The sequence below is a fragment of the Branchiostoma belcheri genome, unplaced genomic scaffold (genome assembly GCF_001625305.1).
Source record: "Branchiostoma belcheri isolate BF01 breed outbred unplaced genomic scaffold, Haploidv18h27 scaffold15, whole genome shotgun sequence".
In the NCBI taxonomy this organism is placed as follows: Eukaryota; Metazoa; Chordata; class Leptocardii; order Amphioxiformes; family Branchiostomatidae; genus Branchiostoma; species Branchiostoma belcheri.
In genome coordinates this window covers 858,005-883,385 of record NW_017802935.1, presented here as the reverse complement: position 1 = coordinate 883,385, position 25,381 = coordinate 858,005, and the positions used below count along the sequence as shown (strand labels likewise).

The 25,381-nt window shown below is 41.4% G+C and overlaps 1 protein-coding gene across 1 annotated transcript; it reads left to right on the top strand.

Annotated features, from left to right (window-relative positions):
- Positions 1-5,178: 5,178 nt before the first annotated feature.
- On the top strand, positions 5,179-24,993 carry LOC109465167 (cubilin-like). Its single transcript, XM_019762315.1, has 7 exons — positions 5,179-5,215; positions 14,990-15,031; positions 17,502-17,873; positions 19,962-20,324; positions 23,357-23,467; positions 23,878-23,937; positions 24,719-24,993. The coding sequence occupies exons 1-7, from the start codon at positions 5,179-5,181 to the stop codon at positions 24,787-24,789; spliced, it is 1,056 nt and encodes a 351-aa protein (XP_019617874.1). The 3' UTR covers positions 24,790-24,993.
- Positions 24,994-25,381: the final 388 nt, after the last annotated feature.

Here is a 25,381-nt window from a genome sequence, read left to right as displayed (position 1 = left end):
CCGTTCCTTTTTGTGCTGGATTCTCGCCTCCTCAGCGGGCGGAGGCGGCGGCGACTTTCTTCTGCAGACGGTGTTTAATACTCTCCAAGCAGAGGTTAGGGTTGGGGGTCATTTTTGGCGTGTTTTTAGACTTTTTTTATCGGGGTTTCTTTTTTGTACTGGAATTTTTCTTTGATTAGGTTAATAGCGTATTGATGCTTTCGACTGCCGACAGAGGTTGGGTTGGGTGAAAGAAAAATTCCACTAAGAGAAACTCCGATAAAAAAAGCCTAAAAAAACGCCAAAACTAACCCCAACCTCTGCTTGGAGAGTATTGCAGGCGGCGGCGACTTTCTTCTGCAGACGGCGTTTCAGGGTTGACCGATCAATGAGACCCGAGAAATTGTCCACATCCGGGGCTTTGCCTCCAATTGAGGAGAGCGCAGAAATCGAAGCGCGATGAAAGAAAGCGCCACCGCGATGGCCTATCGACTCGCGCCGATAACTCTCTCTTGTTTAACCTCCCCGAACAACGACGCCTTATATAGAGGAAAGAAATGATTGGTGGGAGAACAGAGGGCAAAGGTCACGTCCTGGGGGTTGGACAGCGGGTTACAGTTCTGAGGATACAGTCATTGGGGTCAGTCGTGCCGCCCATAGTCAGGACGGGAGGTTATTAGATTTCGCCTCGTTTTTAAGGCTTGTCAGGAGGTCAGCACTGATGAAAAGAAAGCGTTTCTTACTTCCGATTATGTTCTCATAAAGCTGGTGCTATGGTATGTTATCCTTGCAAACGTTGTATTGATATTGCAGAGACATCACTGCGGATCTTTAGTACAAGAATAATGTCTAAACTTGGCTCCAAGGTCGACCGATTTTTCCACCAACGTATTTATACGAAACGCCGCTCAAATCGTTTCTTTGCAAGTCAAAGTGATGGTGGGTCAGATTACCGATTGAATCTACCACAGAGAAAAATGAGATCAGCCGGAGGCTATTGCCTGCTCGGTGCTGCAGCTGATGGACACAGGGGCGAGGGACAGAACAGATAAGTAGGTGGGGACCTGGTATTATACATCGTACGATCGGAGGGTATTCTTATAAACGTTTTATCCACACCTTTATCAGAATTATCAGTGTAGCCATCGTTCCTTAATTTTAAGCCAAAAATTACCTGATTTCGGAGGCTCTCGGAGGGGATCCCTGAACTTCATAACGAAAAACATCTGGATGGTTTTGAATACATGGCTGTTCATAGTTCCTCATACAAAGTATGAGCCGACCCCCAAAGTATTGGCCGACCCCCATCTTCCGAACTCTGCCTGGTTTTGTCTGGTTTTCTCGTGCAATGACTCTTTAAAAAAGTCCTCCCCGCAACCATTAACATGGTTGCATATGGCGGCGCCCATCTCCGTTTCTGTAGCCTTTGGGCCACGTAGTTTTGCCATCACTACAGCAGGGGGCTAGTCCATTGATAGTGGTGTGTGTTTAACTCCCATACCCTTTCTCGAATGCTTAGTGCTAAGCAGAGAAAGCAGTTCGTACCGTTTTTGTCTGGTAGGACTTGACCGGGGATCGAACTCACGACCTACCGAAAGCAAGGCAAGCACTCACATGGCCTTCGCACCGGTGTGTAAGCCGTGCATGTGCCCTACCAAATTCAACTGTCGTACGATCTGAGGACGTTCGTGGGATATCAGTGGGTGTCCTGCTAATTTCAGCAGTCTAGTTAACGATAAAGACTGTCTTAGATTCTTATCGGTGGTTTGTTCGAATTCTGCCAGAGCTTGCTTGAACGTAAATTAGTAGGTTGGGACCTGTTCAGATTATGTCGTAGGGTCTGAGCGCATTCTTCTTGTAGTCGCTTTTGTGTGCCCTGCTAAACCCAGCTGTCTAGCTATAGATAAAGACTGTCTTAGATCCTTCAGCATGAAAGTTCATCTGAGTTGGTAAATTACATTATGAAAAACTTAAACTTTTCTCCAACTCAAAATTTGACTCACCAGAAATTTTCGACTGAATCACTCAGTCTTCCTCAGCTATCTGACCCAAGCGCTGTGTCCTTTTTTATAATGTCTTAGATCCTTGTTTGCTGTTTGTACTGTCAAAGCTTGCTTGATAAATCTACGACATCAAACTCGTACGACGGCCTTAAAATGTATGTGGAATATGACCGCTCGTGGAAGATGGAAGGGCGACCACGATCACGGTTTGATGCGCCGTTGGCAACGCGAGCTTGCTTTAAGTGGTGCTTTCAGGTTGTCCGGAATATTGGACCGGGCTGCTCCCGTCTTGTTATCTTACCAAGAACGTTTATTATCTCTTCAGGATCTCCATGCTGAGCCCCGTTGAGCCACAGGAGGCCTCATGCAAGCAGAGCTCAGCGATGCGGCGATGCCTGTGAATATCACATGCACAGAAGGCTGTGTTCTGTAATCTGCAATTGAAAGGTAAGACTTATACACACGAGGCGGCTATTAAATCAACAGTGAAGATAAATATGAAATCACCATTTCAAAAGCATATATAATCCACAGGACTCATGTATCTAAGGCTTAATTGCGCATCCATCTGGCTTTCAATCACACGCAGTAAATGAATAAGCCCATATTGCTGAGACTAATACAGTTTCTAGGACAATACATCAGGCAAAATATGCTAGGTATGCTACAGTGTATTGATGTCATAAACTTCTGGATAATACTATAGAGGAAATATGCACATCTCTGAAGGAACACTGGTAGAGGTTGACGAAGGTATCATGGCATTCAGCCAATGAGATGCAAAAGGAAACAGTTACTTAGCAGTGATCCAAGACACAGAACACTTATTCATCTATCCAGCTACTTGTCAATGAGTAACTGCTATCCTATAAATCCTAGACTGCAAATTCGAGATCTTAATGTTGGTTGATATCGGTAAGCTAAGATTGTGTTGACAACTCTGATATCTAGAATTATCTACACTTCAAATTCTTCACCTTAAGATCAACCGTGTAAACTCGTTCTTTGCGCAAATGTATGTATCTCCCCATAAGGCGTGCATTGCATACTCCACTGCATAAAGAAATAAACCCAGCCATATATACCTGCTTCAGAAGTAGCATATTTGACGCTTTTCGATCCACTTTGAGTTCATATCATAGTTCATTGTTTCTGTTGCACACTTTCAAGTAGCTTCGAGCATAGCACTGCACGAAAAGTTGGATTTGCTAATGTCAGTAAATGACAGTTAATGTTTACGTTTCACAATGGTAGTAAATAAAGTCAAGTCTGGTAATTTGGATTCAAAGATCATATGGCAGTAAATGAAATAATTGAACTTGACTTTTATTTAATGCCATTGTAAAAACCTACCTGGTACTGTTTACAAAGTAAACATTGCCCAACATTACTGACATTTACTACCATTGGTAAATCCAACTTTGTGCGGATTTACAATAAAGCTATTATAAGAGCTATTCGATACTTTACAATTAGACAAGATATGTAAGAAAATGTCAAAGCAAGACACATTTAAACACTTGATGTCATGCAAGAACGAATTCAATGTGCAGTAGACAAACTATACAGTTATGTTGTACTTTCCAGATGTTTCAAAAAGAGAGAAGAATGGGCAACTAACAGTAGATGATAGGTAGTATATACTATTGTTGTAATATATATAGAATCCTAGCACTTAACATTAGAATATAGCGTTCCAGTATGCAATGCTCATGTTTTTTTATCCTCTCGACCACATTTGGTGACATTTATGCATTTAGCCCACCTGGGCAAGAACATGCAATAAAGATTCATGTCAATTATTGGTACTTTGCTTCAGCTGTTGGCTGGTGACCAGAAGAGGCGAGTCATGGCTTCGCGAGTTGCAGCATTCTGCATCCTTCTCGGCAGTGTTGCAGGTAACGTGATGTTTAAAGATATATCTCATGATTTGTGCATTGTGTAATATATGTGTGGTAGAGTCCTGCCTGGAAGATTTGCCTGATATAATTCTTGTCGGTGACACAGGGCGTCTCAAATATTATCTAAAAGACCATGTACTAAGTAGGTCATAGAATCTGTCAGCAAGGGTTTGCAGAATTTTTCTAGAACCGTTGGGCACTCGTAGAAAGTTACTTTAGGAATCGATAGTCCTGTGTGTTTATCTTCTTGTCCACACGACATTTTCTTTACCTGCAGACCGACAGACAAGCTTCTAGTAGGCTTCAGAAGCGTCTGGAAAAAGTGACATTGGCTAAATAGACAGATAACAAACATGTCAGAGGATAACATGCCAGCTATAATTTACAAGGAATTAAACCAACAACAACAGACTTTTGGTCACATTTTGAGAAACGAGTCGTTGCTACTACAAAAGTATGTTTTCCATGTTCTAGTTTACCTGTGATTCTCCCCTGGTGTGTTATCTGTATACGTCGGCAATTCATAGTCTTTCCATACGCTTTCGAAGCCTGCTAGAGGCTATACATACGGACACTTGCGTGTCGGTAGCCGAGGGATGGGAGTGGCAGGAGTTTTCCATCTTGTACGTGGCCTGTCGAGACGAACAGTGTTCGTGCTCAGCATATATCCAGTCGGTTTCCCGTTTCAGTCGCTGTGACAGACTGACCCAACCGCACAGCTTTATCAGTCTACACGCAAGAACCAGGGGACAAACAGAAATGTCATACATGCATATTCCTTACTGCAGTTTGCCACCTCAGGTGTAGCATAAAGTGCATATATCCTCCATTTGCATACATTCATACATAAAAACTTGTATATTAAATGAGAATTTTATTGCAAATTCGTGCCCGGGGGCTAATATGCAAATTACAAACATAAAAGAACAATGAAACAGAGTTTAAAATAACTAAAATCTACATGATAGAAGGTAGTTGTCTAAAGCTATAGCTATTACTAAAACTATGTCTAAGGGGTTTGACTTCTCTTTTTAGACCATGGAAGACGTAATGTCCCACCTTCTCCAAAATTCTCTTGAAAAGAGAAGAATAGTTTTATTTTCTTTGTCTGGAAGTTTAGTAAAATTGGGATAAATTGTAGACGTTTGAATAGTTAACTCACGACGCAACTGGCTTTCTATGCTATATATGGACCATGCAAGGGTTTGACCTTCGCTGTCAGTCAACAGTCAGGCGTGGTTGAAAATGTTGTCTGTCAAAGGCCCCTAAATGTCAATGTCAAGGAAAAGACGCGAATGCTGACGTCTCAACGTCTCGAAGGAGGCAAACGAGGTGAGGTAAAGAGCATCTTTCATGTCCAGGCTTACATTTGGCAGGTTGTTTCCATGCTTGACTGAGTGTGCAGACTGCAGAAGTGTTTACGGTCGCAGAGCAGAAGCCATGTCGTGAAATGTGTTGGATCCAACAACGGAATATGAAAGGAAATGGTTCATATGCAAACTCGTGGCTAATTGAAACGTAACACACAGAATGTAAAAAAGTAAAAACGAAACAATTAGAATCTTAGTTTAGATTGGTTTCTACGAAAATTACTGAGGAATTTGACTTCTTTTTTGGAGACAGTGCCTAATGAATGCTCACACGTTTAATGATGGGGAACGCTGGGGGAATTGTGTTATTTTAAGAAGCCTGTTTCTTTCAGCTTCAGTTAAGTACAGTGTTGACGCCACAACGTCGGTGTAAGGCGCCATTACGTCTGCATCGGCCGTTAACATACAATTTTGAGTTAGAATATGAGGTTTTATCATTAGAGTCAGAGACTGAACACGTACATTCGTGCCATTGCCGCCTAACGATGACGATTAATGTGCACAGTGACCAAGGACTGAGCTATACTTTGGTCTGGTGTTCTCAGAAATACGATTGACAAGATACGCACTAGAATGCTCAGATGGTTTGAGCATGTGATGCGAAGACCAGCAAACACCTTAGTCTATAAGGCATACCACCAGGAGTTCCAAAACCCTAGACCCCGGGGAAGACCACCCAAAAGGTGGAAAGACCAGATTCTGAGTGACACAGGGCTTACCCTAAGGGAAGCAGAGACTATTGCCCTTGATAGAGCTGGCTGGAGGAACGTGACAGAGGGGAGCAAGGGGCCAGTGCTTGTCCAGTACTTGTCCTGTGCATATAGGCAGGCAGGTAGGCAGGCTAAGAGATATATACCAGACTCTGGTCGGTAGTGGAAACGTCCTTTTTGGAATACGAGAGACGGTGACTGTACATTGTGCCATGATAACTTGTGTGCGGTCTGACCGATGATGCACCGTGTCATTCCCGAAGTCCGGATTCCTTTGCTTCATCATGTTCCTCTCGGTTTCGCAATCGCTCAGTCCCGAGCCTCTGTGTGATAGCGTAGCGTGCGTAGTTCAGTGGTTAGCGATCTTGCCTCTGGACTAAGAGGTTGGGAGTTCGAATCCCGGCTGTTGTCGTTCACCCGACATGCACGCTACTATTTAGGATCACAGTCCTTCGGACGGGACGTTAAGCCGTGGTCCACTGTTCATATTGTACATGTCGAAAAGAGCTAGGGGAATTTCCCTGTTACAATGAACCTGTAAATACTGTACATAGAGTCTGTCTTCTCTGTCACGACCAGTGGAAGATTAGCTCTTCAATGAGCTAAACTGGTTCGAGATCACTTTACTTTTACTTTTAAGATCGCGGTCGGTGCGAATTGACTTGAAGTCGCTTGAAGGTGATGGATCCCCGTCCGGCCGACTGTGTTGGGTTGGATAATAGCGTTCGGCCCCAGGCTATAACTGGCAGGCAGGTCACACCGCTCAAGGTCCTTCTCAACTTCTAGATTCTTGAAATATGCAGAAATACAAGAAAGTGGCCAAGCTCTTCTACTTCAAAGAGCACGTTCACAGCGGTGTGAGGTGGGAAACAGTTGGTAGCACTGCCAATGAAAATGTATGTGGACACTAAGCTTTCAGACCGGCAAACGTATGGAGTATTACAATTACTGTGACTGACAATGAATGAGTGAGTGTGTGTGTGTGTGTGTGTGTGTGTGTGTGTGTGTGTGTGCGTGTGTGTAGTAAATAGTGTAGTGTGTGTGAGTGTGCGTGTGTGTCTGTGTCTGTGTGTCTGTGTGTGTGTGTGTGTGTGTGTGTGTGTGTGTCTGTGTGTGTGTGTCTGTGTGTGTGTGTGTGTGTTGTGTATGTGTGTGTGTGTGTTGTGTATGTGTGTGTGCTAAATATACTGGTAACATAGAATCATTGTCACTTAAACTGAACCCAGAACCTGCTTGGCACAGAATAGCCCACATAGTCACGACACTGACCACGCAGAACATTGTGCGCTGCAATGTGCAGTGTTTTACATGGACACGAAGAGTCTATATCTAGCTCACATTGTGGGTGGTCCCAGCTGCAGCCCCATTACATTTGTCGGTTCATCTCCTGTATCCTAATAAGGACAGCAACAGACGTGCAGGGTTGCAGTCATTTTGATTTCATGGTTTGATTCCATTTTGATTGCAGTCGCAAGTTACTTTTAACAACATAAATTCAGCGCCGTTTCTAGGGAATAGACAGTGATTGTTTTCAACTCGAATTGCGCTTCTAATTATTTTCCGCTGTAAAGTGGTTTTATATTAGATTGTGAGGACGCGGGTTAACGTCTCAAGGGCAGGAGCAAAGGGTTGGAGATCGAGTCAGTAGCATCGTTATGTCGTAAATTTGTCATGATTATATGTAGGATTCCACTCGTAAACTGTAATAGTTTCGATTGGAATGCCATGCATGTGCCAGGAGCCGTTACTTTTATGGCAACATTTGATTATACTCGGCTAAAAGGTAAATGGACGTTGAGGGGATGACAGTTTTGGAGACATATTGTGTAAGTAATGCATGTTCTACAAAAATGACCTACTGAACCATTAATAATTTTTTTACAGTTACAAATAGGTACGGGGCGTAAAATGGGAGGTGCGTTTGGGTTATTGTATGGCTCATCTCTAAACATAACTGCTAGAAAGAGTGATTGAATCTGCGCTTCCAAAACACCTACAGGCTTTATGTAATTTCTCCTAGGTTAAGAGAAAGCTCCACTAATACCAGGGACGCTTACATATCCTCAGCATGCAACCAAAGGAATATTTTGCAAGACAAAAATTCATTATCTATATTAAAATCCAACAAACGTTAAATAATCAAATGTAATTCCAATGTATAAGAGCTAATCTGTGTCAAACTGCGTTACACGTTCATATTTCTTATTTATTTATTTATTTATTTCAGCATAAGACGGCTGGGCAGCCCCATTCAGCTTACAGTAGCTGTTTTCCAAGGGGGCCCAGCAAAATTACACAAGACATTGTTACATACAGTAAGACAACATACAGTAAACATAAAAGTCCGATGCGTCAAAACAGAGTCATAGTCCTATACTCAAATTTAAGTCCTAACCGTTCAAAGGTAAAAAAAAAAACACGAAAATCAGGAATGGAGGCTTACTGGCAACACGACATTATCCATATCAAAATCCAACAAACGTTAGATAAACAGATGTAACTCCAAGTTACAAGATCTGATCTGTCTCAAATTGTGTTACACGTTCATATTCCTAAGCGTGCTAACTGGCAATAAGAACGGTTTATTTGACATTTCCCTCACATATGTCACACTTGCAATCCTAAGACCGAATTATGGTGATAGTACATACATACATTATCATAGACTTATACAATTATTACTAAAGCTTAAAAGTTATAATTACACAAAAAATTTATCAAAGTTATTGCACTAAAACACACTACAACTACAATTTATGTCAATAAAATCTTTAAGATCTATAAAACATTTCTTTGTAAGTATACGTATAAATGAAATGTGTGTGTAGAAAACAATTTTAATCGAAAGTTTAATGTCCGATGCACACGCCCTCCTCTTAATGAGATAAATGGCTGGCCTAGGTGTACTTCAACGTGTCATCTTGTATATACATGTATATTGAAATAAAGATGATTTTAACCCCCCTTATACCTACGCATCGTAGGCTGTTATTGCGAGAACGACGTTTATTCAGCAGGGTTTGCCCCCACCCAAACGACTCACGGTAGACGCCATTACACCTAACGGCCTGTCATTCCTATAACTTTAATCAAATGAGGCCATAAAACGAACGGCTCCACGAAGATATATGAGTGTCGCTGTAATTGAATTTGTGGTTTTGTTCCATCCCCTAATATAAACGTTAATAAAAGGAGTGCGCACGGGAGGGGCATTTTGATATCAGCGTGCCTTTTCCAAATACAGTAATTCCTGATTTTTTCACTGTGCTTTTATGTTCACTGTTTTCGCTGTCACTTCTGTACTGTGAACTTATCATTACAGTTAACAAATAATTCCTGGACTTTCTTATCCCTGCACCTGTCGCCGCCCTGAACATATAGTTCCGTGAACATGTCCATTTTTCTCAGACCGTGAACTTTTGCTACCGTAAACATAAAGAGAATTCCAGTAAACGGACGTCCATGAAGGGTAGAGAGGGGAGCAGCATCTGAAAAATATGTGGCCTGAAATTGCGTTTTTAAATGTCGATCTTGTTGCAAGGTATCAGTAATTTCACGGGTAGACACGGATACCAAAACATATCATTGATGGGAAAAATCACTACATACTTTACATAGTAATAATCATTAGTTTGTATGGTTTTAGTAAAAATTTTTACATCTGAATTATTCACGACATGTACTTCGCTTCACTTAGCTTGAGGAGCATAAATACCAAGATCAGGCAGATTTTCTCATCCACATTGTCTAATGTCAATAGTTTGTGCTTATAAACCTGCATTTCTCTTCTGCTCTCTCAGTCACTGACGAAGCTAGTGGATACTAGCTGAAACGTCTGACCGTTTCCAAAATCATATATCCAGTCGCTTGAGTAACTGCTTTTTGGTGAATTGTATTACCTGGATGTCTAACCTTCATCGACGTCTAATGTTTGTTTGTCACCCAGAAATTACCTTTTTTGCCACCCTGAAATTGCCTTTAGATCATCCATCAAGATTCGTAACCTTGGGAATACCGCCATAAGGAATTTCAGGATACACAACAAGGAGTCTTCAGAATTGGCAGTAGAGAATACCCCTGCTACTTATAACTGATGGCCAGCCGTGCGTTACGGGTACTTTATATTCTCCACGGCTCTGACGCTGAAAGACAAATGGCATCACAGTAAGGGTCTATTGGGGAAGGAACCTTTCATAAATCTTGTAGACAAATTTGTAGAAAATCACGTTCTTCATCGGGTAACAACCTAACCTAAAATTAAACGGCCGTATTTTCATGATCTGTCTCCACTGATATGATAAAAAATGTCATTACTCTAGCATTGACTAGTCGTACGTACATACTGTACTCATAAATAATTTAAGAATGTTTAAGATTGTTCATCTGGTGAAAAAAAAATTATCATAAACAGTAGAAAAGATAGATGAAAATTAAATGACAAAAATGAAAAAAAAAAGAAGAATCACATGAACTCCTACATAATGGGCATATGATGGTCACAATTATTTAATAGTGAAACCTTTATTGTTACAGCATACATATACTCCATACGTAAGATGACGTTATCCACACATGTATTTAGCTTTGTTAGATCTTTAGTTGCAGGAGACCATACAAAAGTCTCTGTACTTTTTTGTTGTGTCAATAAAGAATCTTCAAATCAAATCATTAATATATTTGCAATACCTGCAGACGTATGTTAGGAAACAAGAACAGAGAAAAGTCATCTGTAACCTGGCAATATTAAACCAAAGTCACGGGAATTCTCCGTCTCTGGTGGGGGAGAAATTTTGATTGAAACACAACAGGCTCTAATTAGATCCCGCGGGTTAATCAAAATTTCAACAAGTAATTCAATTAACCTTGGCAGACATTGTCATTACCGGTGTTTGCGGGGTTTTCTTGGTGTGGGCGAACAGTAAGAAGAGAACAGGAAATAGCCATGCCTTCAAGTACCAGAGTTATCAACCAAGTATTGAGGTGTTCAAGAATTCATTCTTTCCTAGAACTATGGCAGAGTGGAACTCGCTGTCACCAAGTACAGTAGGGGCATTGTCATTAGATAGCTTTAAACAATGTCTAGAATTAAAAGTTCAAGGGTCAGGTGTAACAAGTCGATCGGTGTGATATACCCAGCTGCCGCCGCGCCGCGTGCCTGCGAAGCTGGTGTGTAACGCGGAAAGGCGGTTATACCGGCTATACAGATACAGATACAGACAGAACACAGAACGACAGAAACTGTCATTAGACATGTAACTGACTGAGGAGGCCAATCGTTGGAACTATCTATGCAAATTTACGACACGAGTCTGTCTTTTCATTCCTAACCTTGAAACGAACGTCTTGGGGCGAGTTAGAAGCATGATAAGCTATCATTTGCATCTAAAAGGTAAAGGTAGTCCCAAAGCCTTTCTGAGGTAACCCCATGGCCTTCCTTACGCGAACACAGAAACGACAAAAATGTCATAAGACAGGTAACTGACTGAGGAGGCTAATCTGTGAAACTAATTGATAGCATGTGAATTTACGACGTGAGTCTTTCTTTTCATTCCTAACCTTGACGATGAACGTCTTGGGGCGAGTTAGATCCATGATAAGCTATCATTTGCATCTAAAAGGTAAAGGTAGTCCCAAAGACTTAACATCTGAGGCCGTAGGGGCAGTGGGTTGTTGATCAGTTGTTGATCTAATTCACTAAAAGATCTTCGTCGTGGAACGTGAGAATGAAAGGAGAGATTTATTGCATATAAGACCTGGTTCAATGTAAGGTTTGACTGTTGAACCTTGAAGTTTGGTTGACCCTGGTGCTATACTCCGTGGTTACCGCCAGCTATCGTTTTGTTTCTGAGGTAACATTTCAAAACCAGGCCCGGCTGGGGTGTTTGCTTAAACGAAAAATTAGCAATGCATACCAAGAATAACAAGTGTAACAAGTCGATAGGTGTAATGTAGCCAGCTGCCGCCGCGCCGCGTGTCTGCGTAGCTGGTGTGTTGCGCCGAAAGGCGGCTTACCGGCTGTACAGATACAGATACAGAATCTACAACTTACACACGAGAGCACACCGGATGAATCGATGAGCCTGTGTGTCCAACAAACTCGGTCCAAAAACAAGTATGTACCCCGCGTCTAACTTCAACCTTCATTAACCACGGAGACAAATATTAATCGGGGAAATGCATGGTAATTACATGCTAACCATCCGTCTCAGGCGAGGCCATATTGCCACCTGCTATTCCTTGATTGCCTCCTGTCGTCCATTAGTTATGCCGCTATCGCCCGCGGCTAGCCGGGCTCGGGTCATTAAGCCAGACTACACAAAATAAGCAGGACTACCCAATTTGACTTTTATTAGAAGATGTCTTTCCGAAGGACGCCAGGGTGCTCAACACGGTAAAAACCGTTATATGGCCCGCCAGCGACTGGGTTGTAGTGTATAGACTCCCTTTAATAAAGTCAGACCATTCATGCACATCCTTCCCGAAATGTGAAAACACAATAAACTACTAAATCTTACTTATTTTGTCATTTACCGAAATTCCGATTCTCAATCTCGAATTATTCACAGATGTTAATGTACTGGTCGACTTTGAAAAATCACCAATTAATGAGAAATAAGCTATGGGCTGTCGCGTTATGTTTAGCCGGGGCTTACAATGAAAGCATTCGTGAACACAAGGACGACCTATTAAGTGCGAATGAAATAAGTTTGTGACCTAGATCTCATGTAACTTGTAAAAAATGTAAAATGTTATCACCTTACTAGTACTAAGGCCATGTTGATTTGATTATATGGATGACATCCGCGCGCGCATGAATTTTCGGCCGTTTCCAAAAAAGAAAAAAGTTTTCCTGTAAATCGTGCAAAACAGTTGCTAAATGAGCAAAAATATACCATAAGTTGCAAGGAAAACATTTAGAAACGATACTAATGTCGTAGAATGCCAAAATCAAAGGAAAAAAGACAAAAATGTAAAGAAATGAATTCGAAGAGTAGATTATTCGCCATAACATATTCTGTGCCATTTGTTCAACCTTCATGACCACGTAGATTTTATAGTGAAAGCAACTTTTTTTTTTGCAAAACTTTTTTTTTATTCGCACGCGCGCATCAGTTTTGGGGTTCCCAGAGGATGTCATCCATATAATCAAATCAACATGGCCTAAGAGGTGAGAGGTCAGCAATATTACATTAGAAATAATTCGAAAGTTCATCTGTGTTGGTAGAACTAGAAGTCATTATGAAGCAAGATTGGACAACAAATTGGACTTACCCAGACAAAAGCGGTGGATTTGTCATTCCTTGACAAAGACCGGAGTTCTGATTCTTTGTGTTTGAAATCACAGTCTGAGCGTGTCTTATTGAAAATAGCATAATTTTAAGAAAAGCTATACCCGGTTGAAATGTCCACAACATATTGCACTCAAGATACCATCGCCATGTTGCTACTAAAGAGAAAATTCCTTCAAACATTTCAAATATGCATAGCGTCCTCCCTGCAGTGGACCAATGGCCTTAACGAGAGGTAAAGGTTCAAAACCGATGCATCTTTGATGACTGTAACGGTTGCTGGCCGTATGCAGCAGCATCAGCGCTCTCGTCAGAACACGGTATCGGAGAACTCCTATTATCTGAAGGGAAATTGCTCCCATTTCATCTCGTTTTTGATAGGATGCTTTTGATGAGTGGTGCTATTGATCGTGGTGTAATATCACCCTCTCGCGAACCATGTCAAGTAAGGGCAACTCTTGATGTATCAACTTTGAAGGGTCTTTCGATGTCCTCTGCATCTCAAATATTTCTACATTTCAACAGTGTATCAGATACTAGTAGAATATTGGCTTGGAGAATGTAATGATTTCATTTGTCAAGTATCAGGCATTGTTTTGCCATCATCTTTTTCTGTTTTTTTGCAAGAATAATTCCAGAACTACCAATAGGAGTTAGGGAAACAGTCCAGTGGAAGGGCTGCTAGAAGTGTGATGTAGTCAGGCTAGGGGCCTGACCAGTGGAAGGGCTGCTAGAAGCGTGATGTAGTCAGGCTAGGGTCCTGGCCAGTGGAAGGGCTGCTAGAAGTGTGATGTAGTCAGGCTAGTGGCCTGACCAGTGGAAGGGCTGCTAGAAGCGTGATGTAGTCAGGCTAGGGTCCTGGCCAGTGGAAGGGCTGCTAGAAGCGTGATGTAGTTAGGCTAGGGCCCTGACCAGTGGAAGGGCTGCTAGAAGCGTGATGTAGTCGTGATCCGGCTATCCATCTGCCGTCCTAACCACGCTGGCATCACTTCCGGTCTTGATCCCCATTACATATGTTTCGTGATGAATGGACATACTGGTGAACTCAGTGTTATCGGTGCAGTTGGGGGGGGGGTCATACCAGAGTTCATTTGTGGAGGTTATTGCACGTTTGATGCAACAAGTCTGTTTTTAATTAAACACGCTGAATATTCTCAAACCGCAATTTGAAATCCCAGAATCATACATCTAAAATCTGAACACTGTCTATTTCTTTGTGTAGTGTTAATGATACTTTTGAAATGATGATCCTTTATTTGTAAATTAATGCCCGAATGCTAATTGTATCAAAGGGTCAGGTAAGTGAAGTAAAGCAAAAGAGAACTACTACTGTCTGATGAACCAAAGTAATACGTTTGCTATTGTGGGGTTGTACGTAGTTGTTTCAGTTTTTTTTTTATATATATATTCCGAAACATTAAATCACAAGACGTGGTGACGGCACACTCAAGTTTTTTCAACTTATATTAATGCCGCCACCAACAAAGGGACAGTACAATACTCATTTACACCTGAGCGAAGTGAGGAAAGTCGTGTAAAGTGCCTTTCCCAAGGGCACAAGATCGGTGGCATGTCAGGACTCGAACCCGGGGCCTCTGGTTCCGAGTCGAGAACGCTGCCGCTACGCCACACGACCCCACAGCTGTTTCAGTTGTAGTGGTTCAGGGCATTTCAAATCAAATTCTGTATATTTGTTAAGTTGTCATCTGATTAACAGACTCTATTAATTGTTTACAGTAATCTGCACTGCCAGATGTAGCCGGTCAAGACCTATGAAAGGTAAGTACTGGACATGTAATATTTCTATCTACTTATATATCTAATTGTTTTAAAATTACCATTGCTGGGTACGGTGAGTAGGATCTACCTAAGTACGCAAGTGTGTGTGTGTGTGTGTGTGTGTATGTGTGTGTGTGTGTGTGTGTGTGTGTGTGTGTGTGGTCGGGGGGTGGGGGGTGGCAGGCAGAATAACAGTAGACCAAAAAGTCAGACACTTGACATAGACTGATATTGAACATCGAAACACGCCATCTCCTTGACTGCTACACTGAATTAAAAAAAAAAAAAAAACTTCACGGAAGTCAGGAATCTCAGATTTCCTGTTCACATCTTGCAATTCTTTTCGTCCTGCCTAGTCACTACGAAAACCCCACATATCAGAGCGCAACATTAGGCCCAGAGCCAATCCAGATCCTATGATTCTGTGGTACTTTCATTCTGTAGACAAATTACCAACGCTACCATCACACGGTGTGGAAACCGAGTGGGAGATTAGAATCTACTCAGTTCTGGGAATGTAGCCCAAATGTTGTCCTCTCTGAAGCTATGACGTACAGAAAAGCTGCTTAGTAACACAACCGTGTCTTTTCTAGACAAAATGTAATAATTCCCATTGGATTTCAAGGGAATTGCCCACTAGTAGATGAAATGCCTACATTCTGAGTGCGTTAGAAGAAGAAGTGTTTTCAAAGTTTCAGATTAAGACCAATCGTGAACGGGTCATTGTCTATACGACAGAATCATGATCGTTAATTTAATGTTAGCACAAAGTTTAATACTTATCAATATTGGTACTACATGTAGGTACTGCGAATATGAGAAAATGGGGTGGAGAGAAATAAACCAATTACTACCATGGCACCACTAAATTTAATAAAGATAAATTTTGTAGAAGAAAGGCTTTATTGCAGCACTAGAATCGTGTAAGGTACAAAATATGATTTCCCTTTACCCCGCGTGCTTCTTATACGCATGAATTAGCGACGTTACCGTAAAAAGGAGAACTTTTATAGATGAACAGGAACTTTATTGCACTACAATACACGGTACAAAGTATGGAAACAACTATCGAACATATAGAATTTATATGATTTCCCTAGCTCTATCCCGCGTGCTTGTTATACGCATGAATTAGCGAAGTTACCGTAAAATATAGAAATTTTATAGAACTTCTTTGCACTATAATCGCACATGATAAAAAATGCATTGCAACAACTATTGAACATAATGTTTATATGATTTCCCCATCCTGCGTGCTTGTCATACGGATGAATTAGCGAAGTTTTAAAGACTTGACTGATAGTTGACGTCTCGTCAGTTGTGTTATCCTCAGGAGGAATCCCGGACTGATTGTACATTATCTCTCCCCGAGTCTCATGATGAGGCGTCATGAAGCGAATCCGGATCAAACTTCCAGGGAAGATGAAACTAATTCCCCCTGTCCCAAGCTATCGGCGCTCTCCGACGCAGTTCACTTGTTCATAATTCGCGAATCTAACCCTACGAACGATTTTCTGGAAATTCCGAGGCGTAAGCGTTATTGTGTAACCTCGGAATTCGGTAATCCCTTCCACAGGTCACGGCAGCGGTGGCGATATTACTCGCGTTACGTGATAGAAATGTACTATCCGGTTCCTCTGCAGCAGAGGTGCTGATTTCAGCCACGTCAGCAGATATATGAGACGGGACTGGCATCAATTTTGTCCCCTTAGGGCAGGGACTCGGGGGAAAATTATCGATCTCTGTCGTTCAATTTCAGGGATACTCAAGAAAGACATGGTCTAACATGTTAGATATATGAGAATATTTAACAGAATTCGTGCATAACGTCTTGTGGGTCTAACTAACAATCAGAATAGCAATGACAATGAACTTCATTCCATATTTATGACTAACATGGGCTAAATGCATTATTTAGTTGACTTACATGTAAGTAGGGGAGTAGGAACATTATGCTATTTCAAAACATAATCCAGCAACTGCAACCACTTCATTCACATATTTTCGTTACTATTAATCATCGATACGTCGATGAAGGTTACACATCCAGGTGATACGATATGCCAAAAAACATTATTAATCATCGATATTAAAAATTTACAGCATGAAGTAAACTTCATGAAAATTGGTAACTAGAAAATATCAATCTAAGTATGTAGGAAATAGCTCTCAGTCTGATATCAAAAGAGAATGACACGTACTTTCTACTCGAATCATCTGAACGTACATGAATGAATGGATGAATGGGCTTCATTGCTCGACAATTGTACATGGTACAATGTGTGGCAATGGAACAACAATACTACAAAACTTTACTATCTTACAATTATTACCACAAAATACTATGGATAACAATGTATGGGTTACAATATGGTTATGTATTGATGATTTGGCCTCGCTTATGGAATGAGGTGTACAAAAGATGACCTTTGTAGGCTGAGTACATGTTGTTGTTTTGTCCCGTTTGAAGGATGCGGCCGAACATTGAGCGCGTACCGCGGAACCATCAAATCACCCGGCTTCCCTAACCCGTACCCTCCCGCGCTAACGGAGGACGACCAGGTCTGCCAGTGGATGATCAGCCTGCCCTACGGACACGGCATCAAGGTGTATCTGTACGACTACGACTTTAACTTCGAGCCAAACGACGTTACGACGGTGTACGACGAGTTACAGATCTTCAGGGACATAGGCTGCAGCGAGGCTAACAGAGAAAGGACGTTTGTGGGCAACTTTAGCTCCACGTCGCTAATTCACCTGCCGAGCCACTGGGCCTGCATCAAATTCATCCGGAGGACGCTTCAAAACCTGCAGCACACGGGCTTTTCCCTGTCGTATGAAGGTGCGTGGAGCTCTAGTTGTCACTGGACTGGACGCATGATAGATACCTTATGCTAAATGTGGTAGGGTCTAGTTGTCACCAGGCTGGACGGATGATAGATACCTTATGCTAAATGTGGTAGGGTCTAGTTGTCACCAGGCTGGACGCATGATAGATACCTTATGCTAAATGTGGTAGGGTCTAGTTGTCACCGGGCTGGGTGCATGATAGATACCTTATGCTAAATGTGGTAGGGCTATTCGGAGTAACGACATTGATCTCAGCCAGCACAATCAAGTAATGGAATCTAAAAGAAGAAACCATTTTCGGAAAAACCTTTTGACTCACATATTAAAAGAACGAATTTCATAATCTATTTTCAACTGATAACAATGTATAATATGGGCAAATGATGACCTTGTTTTATACCCATGCTCCCTCTCCATAAAATTAATTGAAATTTGGTAAGGGTGTGCTTTAAATGTACACCCATAGAAATTCATTGACACTTTTAGCATGCAGATCTTTACTATAATGTACCAACTTTATGATTATCATTGTTGGAACCCATAAGACTGCATGAGCAATGTGACAATTTTATATGACTGTCAAAGACTTCAACGAGCAACAAAAAGTTTCTGTAAAAATCATCGATTCAATGCTAAACTTGACAGCTTATGTGCCATTTCTTGAGTCTGAGTGCACATACTGATTCTCTACATGACAAACTGCATCTATCCAAGCACATAATGTGTTACCCAAACTTCCCATTGAGGTGTCAACGCAGAGCAGATAGCAGTACATTTGATTAACTGTGTTCCGTATATAGTGACGTTTCCGAACGTAAATCAAACTAGTTTGTCTCACCATTACTTATACGCTCCGTGTTAAAGCTACACACAAAGCAATACAAACGATAGGGATCTTCTGGAGATTTTTCCACAAAAAAGTTGACAGATGGAAAGTCCATTTACTCTGGGACGGTCTGGTTCCATTAAAGCCTAATGCATGACTATCAATCAATGTAGGCAATGTGTCGTGTTCGGTGTCACATATAAATAATGGGTACTTACTTGTGTTTCATTTTAAGTATGGGTTGGTTTCACAAGTTTGTTTTTATGAAACGATTTATTGCAGCCAGAAGCTGAATTGCGTAACCGTAACGAACGTCTGACGTCATTAAACCACGGCTGACGTCATAAAACTGTAGCAATTTCAATAGAATTATAATAATTCAACACCCACATCTATACATTTTTTCAATATTCATTGTTCGAGTGTTTTTAGAGTGAAATGCAATCGTTAAAGCTGTAATAAATCAGTGCATGTCTTTTGTCAAATGCTGAATGTAGGTGACTCAGTGATGGACTATTGTTTGTTAATTGTTAATTGTAAATTTTGTTCATATTAGAATAATTGTTGTTTGTCTATTATGTGATATAGTATGTTAGTATAAGTATGGCATGTACTAGTACATGACTACCGATCCTTATTGTTGATCTACCTAATGCAAGAGTGTGTAGTACGTATGGGGTGACAAATGGGCTTCATTAGGGAAGTGTCTAGACATTCTTTAATATATTTTCCTTTGTATACAATACTGGGGTTGTCACATGCAGTTATGTACTTTTTTCCGTCATATATTTACACAGGGTTTCCCACTCAGTGACGATACCGCTTTTCAGTGGGGCCCTGTATTACACAAATAAACAAAATTCACCATTCAAAAAAGGCTCGTATAAACAATGAAATTACGATGAAATAAACAATGATAATGATCCAAAACGGTGACTTAAAAATCACTGTGAATAGTAATAATGCTATTAACAAAAAATGTAATGATTCTTAGAATTGATTTCTGTGTTTTTACCCTGCAGTTATTGACGCTAACGGTGACTGCGGAGTAAACAAAACCACAAGACTTTTTTTTAAATTCTTACTCAAATACATACATGGTCAGACGGGAGTATAAACCCCTCCTACTATAAAATTGCAACATCATTTAATCCAACACCAGTTACAATGGTGAAGGACCTCAACAATTTTTTTCTTTCGATAATCATAATGATATGAATAATAAAATTTGATTCTTGCGTTTTTACCCTGCAGTCATCGACGCTAACGGTGACTGTGGAGTGAACAAAACCACAAGACTTTTCTCAGATGAAGGCTACATCTTCAGCCCCGGGTACTCCTTATCCAGCTACCCGCAGGACCTGGAGTGTACCTGGCTTGTAGAGTCCCAGCCGGGCAGTACGATAGACGTCACGTTCTTAGACTTCCAGCTCAGCTATACCTACAGCTGCGACTTCGCGGCGGACTACGTGCAGATCGGGAACTCCAACACGTCCTACGCCTTTAAATACTGCGATTCCGACTCGCCGCAGCCTTTTCAGACCAGGGATAACCGACTGTGGGTCTCCTTCAAGTCCGGGCAGTGGAGGCACAGGGGATTCTGGTTGTACTACAAAGGTGATGTTTCTGAAAAAATATATGCAATGACTGAATGACTGACTGAATGAATGAATGAATGAATGACTGAATGAATGAATGAATGAATGAGTGTGCAATTGGGACCCTGATATTATAGATTTGGTGTTGGGCGTGTTGACATTAACGTAAAAGATCCATAATACAGGAAATTCGTCATCAAGTATGTACATGCAGATGCAAATCCATCGCTATCATTAAGTACATAGAAGCAAATTCCTCGACCGTAATTTTGTATATAGCAATTATGGCTGCAGATCGTCTGGCAAGACGACAAAGGCCCAAGAAGAAGCTATGAATACTAAAAATACCATACGAAATGGTCCTCATTAGATGTTGAAGATTAACACAAAACAAGGCAAACTAACCCCGTTGTTAAAAACAGATGGTGCCGTGTGGACCCACTGTGTGTTGATGTATATGTGTCTTTGAAGGTTACTTTAGTACTTGATTGTATCTAGTCCCTGGTGGCCTTTAATTGGCCCACCGCCCCAGTAGCCTGATTACACAAGCGTGACAAATCTGCGAGAATCTGAACCCGATCATATGGTGTATTTTCCGTCTGGCTTCATGTATAGAAAAGTCATCTAGTAGACGTGCACTGAAAGTGGGACATGCTAGTTGGAAACCTGCCTAACCTTTCGGATATACCTTTATGGGGAAATAGGTCTTTTTTCATCCTCCTTATCTTTAGAGAACAAAAAGGCCATAACTTTTTCTGTCAATCTGGATCTGTCCTTGGCAACCTTTTTTGCCAGCATAATCCCACACAGTGTCTGTCTTCTCTGTCACGACCAGTGGGAAATTAGCTCTTTAAAGAGCTAAAGCTGGATCGAGATCACTTTCACTGTTATATCAAAGCCTTGTCTTCGCTGCCATTACCATCGAAAGAATAGCTCTTCAGTGAGCTAAAACTGGATCAAGATCACCTTCACTATCATACGATATTTACCCTCTCCGGAGCTACAGGTGGTTGGCATTTTTGTTTATTAGCAGAGCAAGCGTTCAATCTCTCTCAGAACGCCAGCCGACCAGATTTCATTCCAGAGTTCCCCGCCCCCTCTCCAGCCGTCTGGCGCCGGGACCCATCGTGACCAATTGAAGGTTTCTGAAAAGTGATGCGAAATCCGGAGGTCTGACTGGCTGGTCGTTTTCACGCGCGACTTCCCGCAGATTGGGTAGTTTGATACAGGCTCCACGGGGGAAGAAGCTCGTGTGTAACTGTGGGCAATGGACGGTTGGGTCCTAAGCAGCATCTTTGATTTGTAGCTTTTTTGCTCTGCTACATATTGCTACGCATTATGAAGCTGCTTCAGGGTGGATGATGCTACTGTAGATCAGCAACAGTATCGTGGGCAGTGGACGGTTAAGTTACACAGACTTCTAAGTAACATCTTTGATTTGTAGCTTCTTTCCTCTGTTACATATTGGGGGGCATTATGAAGCTTCGGGTGCTGTATACAGTAGAGTGGGTTCATTCCTAACCTACGTCTATCACGCCGGTATATCTGGAGCAGCATAGTTACCCTTTAGAGCTTTTATTCGGCAAGTCACTAAGCTCCAAGGTCTCTGGTCATCGTGAAGAATGCCGAACGAACAGCAAGCTGCAAGGTGTTGCTGGTAGAAATCGTGTGTCCATCATCTTTCGAGTTGGAAAGATGCTGCTACTATAGATCTGCAATAGTATCATGGGCAGTGGATGGTTGAGTTACGCAGACTTCTAAGTAGAATATCTGATTTGTAGCTTCTTTCCTCTGTTACATATTGTGGCGCATTATAAGCTTCAGGTGGAAGTGGAGTAGGATCCAGTAGAGTGGGTTCCTTTCTAACCTACATCTGTCACTCCTAAATATTTGCAGCAGCATAGTTCACGTTTAAAACTTTTATTCAGCCTGTCACTAAGCTCCAAGCTATCATCAAGAACTCCGAACGAACAACAAGCTGTAAGGTGTTGATTGTAGAAATCGTGTGTCCATCATCTTTCGAGTTGGAAAGATACTGCTACTATAGATCTGCAATAGTATCATGGGCAGTGGATGGTTGAGTTACGCAGACTTCTAAGTAGAATCTCTGATTTGTAGCTTTTTTCCTCTGTTACATATTACGGCGCATTATGAAGCTTCAGGGTGTTGTATACAGTAGAGTGGGTTCATTCCTAACCTACATCTATCACTCCGATATCTGGAGCAGTATATAGTTCACGTTTAGAACTTGTATTCAGCCTGTCACTACGCTAGAGGGTATCAGCAATCTTTAGAGGTGGAAATATGTTTCTACTTTAAAACTGTGCAAAACTTTATTTGTAGCCAGAGTATACATAAACCTCTACCAGACTCAAAATGGAAAATAGAAGAAGTCCTGATCCTGAAGTTCGGACGCGGTCTGATGGAGTCCCCGACATTCGGACAGTGGCTGCCTCCTACTCGAGGAGAGACCAGCGGTAGAGACACTAGATCTAGCTACAAACTGAACACTGTCACTGCCAGAACTGAGAGAATTAAAAACAGTGCAATACCGCATATCGTGCGACTACTGAATGGGGACTGAGATTGCCATTTTATTGTCCAAAGACTTTTAATGCAACCTGTACCTGTGTGCAAATCTGATCTTTTAACGTATTTTATATTAATAATAATGACGGATAAGAATTTTAATGTGTGATAACTTTTTATTAATCAACCAATGATAAATATGTAATTGTCAGAGCAATTCAGGTCCCAATTACACGGGACCTGCCATTCTGTACAAATGAATATGTGACAAATAAACCATTAATTAATTAATTAAGTCGGTCAAATAGATTTATGCCAGAATAGATAGTCGACCATTGCAAAACAGCATATTGCCTGCCAACTTCAACCTGCCATTCAGTATATTTGACTAATGTCTACCATGTTTTAGCAATGCATTGGAGTCTGAGAGTCTGAGAGGGACTAATCATACACATTGTGTTCCTAATTATTAGACAATTGTTGGACATTTTGACGAATGTGAAAATCTTTAATTCTTACCAGGTTCAGGAGACTCGGTTGATTCCGACCGGCCGAGCTCGGATTACTGGAGATCAGGCTCGGCCCAGTACGGGTGGAGCAGGGGAGAGGACTCAGGGGGAACGGCGTTCGTAGGTTTGTACTCAATACAAGTCAATTCTTTATTCACATAATAACATAGATAACATGTACATAAAGCCCGTACATAAGTAAACATACAAGAAATTGACAAAAGAAAATGCTGTCACTACTGCTGTTACTAAACACAAATATGTTTAATATTTTGAGATGCTGAACGGTTTGACATTTAGGTAAAAAGATACAAAAGAAAACTTACTCAAGCAACTGGGTGGATTTTGAACGATTGGACGTTCGTGTAGCACTGGCGAAAAGGAGTGGGTGCTACGTTTGGCAGTTTGCATGACACTTTTCAAACGTCTGATAGTTCTCAGAATCTACCTGTTGCTTGAGTGACTATTTTTATGTGTAAATGTGCACTCTAGATCTGTTTGACAACATGGGACAGCCTGTTTCTTCTCATACAGGATGGAGTAGGGACCCCAACAAAATGGACTCCGTTAAAAGATCAACTGGAGCAAGCATACGTAAGTATTTACTTCCGGGACGAAAGTATTATTTTGGGTGGCACTGTTAAGGGAGTTGTATGTAATTCGTCTTGAGTACGGAGGTTTGGACGTGAGTGGGTAGGGATTAAATATTGATAGCGTTCCAGCAGATTGACAGGGTTGTGAACGGGTAGGATGTGGTGTGAGGTCTCCAGAAATATCGTATTCTGTTAAATTGTTCATCGTTTTATGTCTGCTTGAGGTTGTGGTGACATTGATCATACACCGCTGCGTAACATACAGGTGCACAAATGAAGTGGTGACACAGTTCTATCATCCGGAGCGAATAGCCTATAAAGGCATCCAATGCAATTTCAGAGCAGCAAAACTGCAAATATTCGGAATAAGCCAATCTTTAAGATAGTGACACAAACGGCTTAATATTAGCACTGCGCATTTCAATCAGTATTTCATACTATGGGTATTTAAAACTGCTGAAACAGGCCCCAAGATGAGTCCTTTATTTTCTGGGTGGTACCCTAAAATCAGCCAAGGGCCCTTCCAGTAACCATTTTCCGTCAGAAATTTGGATATTTTTGCTCCATGAGGGTCAATATATATTGGGGCAGTGTGGTTTCAACTCACTATGTAGTTGTAGATAAATGACTAGAATATTAGCTTTGAAAAATTGGGCACGAAGTATACAGAAAACTTGTTACACATCGGCTAAATAAAAGACTTGGTTGTGTAAAAAGGGTTACACGTCGGCTAAATAAGTTGCCTTTAATCTGCATTAACGTGCCTTTCCTCTCTCCTGCAGATCCGTCATCCCGGCTCGTACTGACACAGGTCATCACAGCAGTGACTACATTACTGGCGATACGGAACTGACTTACACAAAAACGACGCCATCTTGTGGAAATGAACAGGCGGAAATAGAATGAACTGGATGTGCTGCTTTGCACGTCATTAGTGACGTCTGGGAGTTTGATATCAATGTGAAACTATCAGGACAGAAACCTCTCAGTTTTACTGTCGTTAACTCAATATGAAAGGACAGCAAAATGAGCAACTTACCAGTGCCTTAAAGCTACATTTCACCCCTTTCTCAATATCCTTTCGATTCAGGAATGCCATACAGGAATCTAAAAGGAATCAATTAGCACAACTGTTGACAGAAATTGATTGTCTCCTCTAAAATTGCCAACTCTGTAAACGACTATAATTGTAGTTTTTTCCACATTTCATAAAAGATATAAGACGTTCTGAACCTCCCAGGATGCGCAGCTGTTTTAGGTTGACGTGTTTGTGGGGACCCACTGGCTGCTGAAGATATCAGGTGAGATGACGTCAGCGTCACATCGTCAGGTGTAATGCTTAGGTCACGTTTCCAAACCGGGGCCCACCCGGTCTGTATGAACGAAAAATTAACAATTTATACCAAGAATATACAGAAAGGGTGACCATGATTATTATCAGAAGC